This window comes from Vicia villosa, linkage group LG6 (genome assembly GCF_029867415.1).
Source record: "Vicia villosa cultivar HV-30 ecotype Madison, WI linkage group LG6, Vvil1.0, whole genome shotgun sequence".
Classification (NCBI taxonomy): Eukaryota; Viridiplantae; Streptophyta; class Magnoliopsida; order Fabales; family Fabaceae; genus Vicia; species Vicia villosa.
The window spans coordinates 149,131,321-149,139,240 of NC_081185.1; the positions used below are offsets into that span (position 1 = coordinate 149,131,321).

Sequence of the window (7,920 nt, forward strand, 5' to 3'; positions counted from 1 at the left end):
TGGAAAATCAGATGCAAGCAACTCAGTACAAGTGTCATCAAAATTTTTAGAAAGCAACTCTATTTGAAAAACAGAATGCTCTTCCAAGGGTTGTTGGTTTGATCCTTGAGCTTGCTGCATGGCATTCAATAAAGTGGCAAGTTGTCCAATTTGTGTTTGCAAAGTCTGAAGAGTAGAATCTATTTGTTGTTGATACTGAAGATTATTTGCAGCCATTTCTTTGACAATATCCTCTAGTGAAGGTTCGGAAGGTGCACAACACATAACCTCAAATTCATTCAGATGCTTATGCGGATCCTCACCTGCAAAACCATTAAACCTAGGCAACAAATGTATTAAACCAGATTTCAATTCAAAAGGTACATCAACATCAGGATACTCAATGCATAAGTTCGCATCAGGGGCAGCCAACTGCCTTGAGGTTCTTTGTTCAGCCATGTTATCAACAAACACAGAAATACTAGCTATGTCCCAAATAGGCAGAAACAAATGGAAAGAAGAAAAACGATTAAAATAAATTCATAAAAATATAAAAATACTAAATTTAATCTAATTAAGACAAATAAGAATTTTGAATTTTTTTTTGGATTTTTTTGACTCTATGAAAACAGTAAAAAATTCATTAAAAATAGAAAAACGATGAATTTGGCGATTTGGAGTCGAATTCCCTTACTCTTCCAGAGTAAGGGAGTATTGATCGCACAATTTTTCTGCTCCCAGTAGGCAAAAACAGATTATCGATCAGACTCAATTTAAAAAAAAACTTTTTTTCTACTCAAAAAGGCGTTATGGCCGAAACCGCGAGGAACCTATGGCCTAAACGCACAAACACTAAACCTAAGACTCTAAAATCAGTTAATAACGACAAGAATCCCCGGCAACGGCACCAATTTGATCCACTGTCTCGCGCAGATCAAAAACGAGTTAATTGCAAAACTGTAGTACGACGGTAAGGTAACTCGAATATCGAAAAACGAGTTAATTGCAAAACTGCAGCTTCAAACGAAATTCTGGAAAATATGCGCTCCGAATCTGACTTTGACTCCAACACGAAAGTTGTAGCTCTTTCTCTTAGCTTTCCGGCGATTATTAGAACGCCTCAATCGGATTCCCGGAACTCCAGTTATGACCGTTTTAGTGCAGACTGCTAATGTTGAAAATAAAGTGCGAAAATGAAATTAAACCAAAAATAAACTAAATTAGAAAAATATTATAAAATATAAAAATAAGCAAAGCAAACCAAAGAAATGTATAAGTACAACCGTAGAGGAATGTGCATCAAAATGCACTGATCACAAACAAACAAGAATTTTGCCCCACACCTTGAGACAAGAGAAAAGAAAGGGATGCAAGAGGTTAAGATAAAAGTAGCCGATTACGAATGGGAGTATTAAAAGAACCTTGTTGGTACTTTTTCAAATCCAACAAACTTTATGAGGATTGCATATTTTAAAATCTATTGCTATTAGTATTATTATATATTAAACCTTTTTAAAATACCAATTGTTAACTAACAAATTTCTTAATAATCCATACCCTAAAATGGGAGTATAATATTTTTTCGGTTCATTCGCTGTCTTGGCAATTGAATTCAACCTAATAAAGTATGGAATTCTTTTAATATTGGTGATAGAATCTAAAGAAAATATAAAAGAGACAAAATATATGAAAATGTATAATAAACTTTGCATCTAATTTGCAATTAATAACTAATTCTCATTAATTAATTTGTATCTAACTTTTGACAAATTTTTAATTAATTTTAATATCTCTATACTTGTCAAAAAGTATAAAAGTGGGAATATTTTTATACGGGTAAGAGACAATTAGATGCCTTAGTAATTGTTGGTGGTGTAGTGGTTGTTCACAGTAGTGAGAACCCTTGTTAGTTAGTATTCTTGGGTATGGAGAAAGTCAGCTAACGTGAGCTGAGAAGCTTTGTATATATGTGATACGATATGTAGGTTATGACCTGTCTTTATCCTCAAGGGGTAAAATATTTACAAAGACTCTTTAGCCTATATTTTTATTTGGAATGATAATTATTTACTAAGTCAGTGGTAGACTGTTGAATTCTTATTTTTTATGGAGTCGTAGATCAACCTGTTGATCCTGACTTCTCTCTAACTGAGGAACGTTTTCCCCCAAGTTTCCCATGACTAGGCGAAAAGGGAGCACTTAGGAAGAGATGATTGCTAATATCCTACAACATATGGTCGTCGCCCGTTCTAACTCTCCCGCCTTCATTAGGCCTGTTCCAAATCACTCATACTAGAAGTTTTTATAAACTCCAAGCGATGTTATATGTTGAGCCTGAATGATAAACTCCAAGTCCAAGTCCTTCAGGCAAGGCGTTGGACTTCTCGGGCGAGATTTATGTCAAGCCCACAAAAAAGATTTTACGTCTCTTGGGACGAACTTCGGTCGCGTTCCTTGGACGAGACTTTAAACTAGCTCCCATGTGAGGAAACTCCAAAGAACTTAGGTGGAAAGTTTAGATAAATCTATTTGATAGGACTCTCGGTCCCTCATGCGAGGTTATCTGTTAAGCCTGAACCTTAAATTTTAAATCTTACACCTCTCCCATAAAAGACATAAAAGACAAGTCCATGTTCAAAAAGAGTAGGAAAGACACCATGAAATTTCACACGTATGAATACTCGCCGAGAACAAATCTAATGCAAAATAACCTGCATAACAATTACAATATATCGTTAATTAATTAATTAGTTAATTAATTAAAGAAAACTATATAACCAGGATGGAATATAAGCAAGGGACTGAGCCTAATGGAAAATAGCATAACGGTTTAATTCTTTAATTACGGTCGATTTGAGAAAACTTATCTTTTAACGGTTTGATACGATTAAAATTTTAAAACGGTATGTCAAATTAATAATTTTGATTCAGTTCTTTTGTAGTAAATTGAAATAATTCGATTTAATTCAAACAAATTTTAAATATTTTAAATATAATTTAGTTGAATTCGGGTTAATTTTCTCATAAACACAAACAACTCTAATGAGTTAAATAAGTCTAATTAATGATTTAAATAAATTAAATGTATGAGACTCATCAATATCGGAGAAAAACTTAAGTATCAAATCATACTCAATTTTTTTTCACCTTGAATATGATCTCTTTTTAGTCATAAAATCGGCACATATTTGATTCTATAAAATTTCTAAAATGGGAAGGAGATCGGTGGCATAAGCATGCAAATAGATGAGCTATGGTGGTGATAGGATAGTACGTGTTGTGATGAGATTTCTTATATAACACATGAGTGACACATAAACAAAGTGAAGAAAGACAACATCGACAAGTTGTAATATAGTACTAAAGTTTCATGCCACGTACAAGATGAATCAACATTGGCAAGCACAGACGATGATGTTTTCGAATCCTATTTGTCGGTGCTTGTGTCAGGAAAATAGCAACAAACAAACAACAACAATTATTCCCCACGCCTTGAGACAAGAGAAAAGAAAGAATTTGGATCCTCTATCTATGCAAGAGATGATATGTGAGTTTGGTTAATGAGATTCAAAATTTCTCAAACGAGACGTTGCACCTTTTGGACAGAATTTTTATCAAACCTTCAAACAAGACTTTAAGATTCTACATATGTGAAAATTTCATTATATATACCCCATAATAGAGTAAGGTTCTTCACTTCACCTTTTGTCTACCTCTCTTTTTTCTCTCTTCTTAACCATTCCTTATTTCCATGGCTCCACCCTTGAACTCCCCCACCCTTGATCACTTCAAAAATGTGTCCATATTTGATTTATCTGAAACAAAGTTTAACGTGAAAGGTGTTCCTTTGTTCCATGATGTTCCTGAAAATGTTTCTTTCAGCTCATTTTCTTCTATATGCAAACCTTCTGAATCAAATGCACCACCTTCACTTATTCAAAAAGTTCTTTCCTTTTCACACAAAGGTGGTTTCTTTGGATTCTCTCATAAAACACCATCAGATAGATTGATGAATTCCTTAGGCAGTTTCAATGGAAAAGACTTTTTGAGTATTTTCAGGTTCAAAACATGGTGGTCTACTCAATGGATAGGGAAATCTGGTTCTGATTTACAAATGGAAACTCAATGGATTCTCATTGAAGTTCCTGAAACCAAGTCCTATGTTGTAATCATTCCTATAATAGAAAAAAGTTTCAGGTCTGCACTTTTTCCTGGTTTTCATGATCATGTCATGATTGGTGCTGAAAGTGGTTCAACAAAGGTGAAAGAATCAACTTTCAACTCAATTGCTTATGTTCATTTTTCTGAAAATCCTTATGATTTGATGAAAGAAGCTTATAGTGTTATAAGGGTTCATCTCAATAGTTTTAGACTATTGGAAGAGAAAAATGTCCCAAATTTAGTTGATAAATTTGGTTGGTGCACATGGGATGCTTTCTATTTGACTGTTAATCCTATTGGTGTTTTCCATGGTCTTGATGATTTCTCGAAAGGCGGTGTCGAGCCGAGGTTTGTTATCATTGATGATGGATGGCAAAGCATTAGTTTTGATGGTAGTGATCCTAATGAAGATGCAAAGAATCTTGTTCTTGGTGGTGAACAAATGACTGGTAGACTTCATAGGTTTGATGAATGTTACAAGTTTAGAAAATATGAAAGTGGGTTGTTATTAGGCCCTAATTCACCTCCTTATGATCCAAAGAATTTTAGGGATTTGATTCTAAAGGGTATTGAACATGAGAAATTGGAGCAGGAGGCTATTTTATCTAAGAGTTCTGATTTGGCTGAAATAGAGTCAAAGATCAAGGAAGTAGTAAAGGAAATTGATGATCTCTTTGGTAGAGACCAATATAGCAGTATTGAAAAAAGTGAGGTGGAGAGTGAGTGTGGTTTGAAGGCTTTCACAAAGGATTTGAGGACTAAGTTCAAAGGTTTGGATGATGTTTATGTTTGGCATGCATTATGTGGTGCTTGGGGTGGTGTGAGGCCAGAAACCACACACCTTAATAGCAAAATTGTCCCTTGCAAAACCTCACCTGGTCTTGATGGAACAATGGAGGATCTTGCAGTGGTTAGGATTGTCAAAGCTTCAATTGGGCTAGTTCATCCTAGTCAAGCTTATGAACTTTATGACTCCATGCATTCTTATCTTGCTGAATCCGGTATCACAGGAGTCAAAGTTGATGTCATTCATGTAAGTTTTTTTTATGATAGTTAGTTAGAATATTGTAGTGTTTGTTATGGCCTAATAATAATTATCACTAAAGTTATGATTTTTATGCAGTCTCTTGAATATGTTTGTGAGGAATATGGAGGTAGAGTTGATCTTGCAAAAACTTACTATGAAGGATTGACAAAATCCATTGTCAAGAACTTTAATGGAAATGGAATGATTGCTAGTATGCAGCATTGCAATGACTTTTTCTTTCTTGGAACAAAGCAAGTTTCTATGGGAAGAGTTGGTAAGCACTTAATTAGTGTACCATAGCAGAGCCGTCTTATTTGAGGCTCTGCGTAGGTTAGTAGTTTAATCATGACAATATTTTATGCTTAGGTATCCTGCTTTGCACATCCTCAAAAACGGTCCTGAATATAAGTAATTTTTGTAATTTTTATTATCAAAATGTTACAAATTTTAGTTTTTGTAGGGGATGATTTTTGGTTCCAAGATCCAAATGGTGATCCAATGGGAAGTTTTTGGCTACAAGGTGTACACATGATTCATTGTTCCTACAATAGTTTATGGATGGGACAAATGATTCAGCCTGATTGGGATATGTTTCAATCAGATCATGTTTGTGCTAAATTTCATGCTGGCTCAAGAGCTATATGTGGTGGGCCAGTTTATGTTAGTGATAATGTTGGCTCTCATGATTTTGATTTGATTAAGAAGCTTGTGTTCCCTGATGGTACAATCCCAAAATGCATATATTTTCCACTTCCAACTAGAGACTGTCTTTTCAAAAACCCTCTATTTGACAGTAAAACTGTACTCAAAATTTGGAACTTCAACAAGGTACCTATCTCTCATATCTATGACACATAAGTTTTTTATCATGCCCGGTATTTGTATCATAGTTAGTATCTATCTATGACACGTATTAGTGTCATACACGTATAAGTGTCTGACATTGACACGATACTAACATATGCAGTTAGAATCAATTACTTTCATTTTCTTAAATTATTATCAGTAACAATGTGTCTGGTGTCTGGTACGTGTCTAGTGTCTGGTATTTGTGTAGTGTTAGTATCTGTAATAACAAATATTTGTTGATATATATAACAGTATGGAGGGGTGATTGGAGCTTTCAACTGTCAAGGGGCAGGATGGGATCCAATAATTCAGAAATTTAGGGGCTTCCCTGAATGCTACAAGCCAATAACCGGTACTGTTCATGTAACTGAAGTTGAATGGGATCAAAAGGAAGAAACATCTCATTTGGGTAAAGCAGAAGAATATGTAGTCTACTTGAATCAAGCTGATGAACTTTGTTTGATGACTCCAAAATCTGAACCAATTCAGTTTACTATCCAACCTTCCACATTTGAGCTATACAGTTTTGTTCCAGTTACAAAGTTATCTGGCAGCATTAAATTTGCACCAATTGGGTTGACAAACATGTTCAATAGTGGTGGAACAATTCTTGATTTGGAATATGTTGAAAATGGTGCTAAGATTAAAGTTAAAGGTGGTGGGAGTTTTCTTGCTTATTCTAGTGAATCACCAAAGAAGTTTGTAGTGAATGGTTGTGATGTGGATTTTGAGTGGCTAGGTGATGGAAAATTGTGTGTCAATGTTTCTTGGGTTGAAGAGGCTTGTGGTGTTTCTGATTTGGAAATTTTCTTTTGAAGTACTAGAGTATTGTTATTAGTATAACAATGTGTTTGTGTTACTTGCATAGCAAGAAATGAAATGAAAGTTACTTAGTTTATGAGTTTATGAATAATACAATGTGTGAGTATTGATCATACTTTTCTTTAATATCATTCAAATTATACTTATTTGGCTCACAAGATATTCACATTTTGAAGGTTAACAAATATTCTCATCTGACATCGAACATGACCTTGATGCCATATGAACATATATTTATGAGTCGGAATAATCCTGACCTTGTTGTCATCATCTGCTATAGAGTCAGGGTGGAATTTATGTTTAAGCACCGATACAGTCTCTGACACACCTACACGATATCGATAAACCGCTGACCCATATCTCAAAATGGATACTACGTGTTGCCATGAAATGCCATGCATAATTCAAAAGTGCCACGTACGTGATGAATCAAAGTTGGCATATACAATGATGTTTTGTAATCTTAATTATCGGTGTTTGTGTCAGGATAATATACCTACAAACAAACAAGAATTTTGCCCCACACTTTGAGACAAGAGAAAAGAAAGGGATGCAAGAGGTTAAGATAAAAGTAACCGATTACGAATGGGAGTATTAAAAGAACTTTGTTGATGCTTTTTCAAGTCTAACAAACTTTATGACCATTGCATATTTTAAGATCTATTGCTATTAGTATTAGAATTATATATTAAACCCTTTTTAGATACCAACTGTTAACTAACAAACTGATTTGTTATTAATCCGAACCCTAAAATGGGAGTATAAGATTTTTCGGTTCCTTCATCCTCTTAAAACTTGAATTCAACCTGATCAAATAAGGAATTCTTTTAATATTAATGATAGAATCTCCAGAAAATATAAAAGAGACAAAATATGTGAAAATGTATAATAAACTTTGTATCTTAATTTGCAATTAATAACTAATTCTCATTCAGTGTAATTAATTTGTACCTAATCTTGCGACAAATTTATAATTAATCTTAATATTTCTATATCTATAAAAAAGTATAAGGGTGCGGAATGTTTCTATACAGGTAGGAGACAACAAGAAGCCTTAGTAATTACTTGTGGTGTAGTGGTTG

General features: G+C 34.1%; 1 protein-coding gene across 1 annotated transcript; it reads left to right on the forward strand.

Moving 5' to 3' along the window:
- Positions 1–3,426: 3,426 nt before the first annotated feature.
- Positions 3,427–6,964, forward strand: LOC131610445 (stachyose synthase). The gene is made up of 4 exons (XM_058882398.1): positions 3,427–5,173; positions 5,264–5,441; positions 5,628–5,995; positions 6,269–6,964. The coding sequence occupies exons 1-4, from the start codon at positions 3,731–3,733 to the stop codon at positions 6,830–6,832; spliced, it is 2,553 nt and encodes an 850-aa protein (XP_058738381.1). The 5' UTR covers positions 3,427–3,730; the 3' UTR covers positions 6,833–6,964.
- Positions 6,965–7,920: the final 956 nt, after the last annotated feature.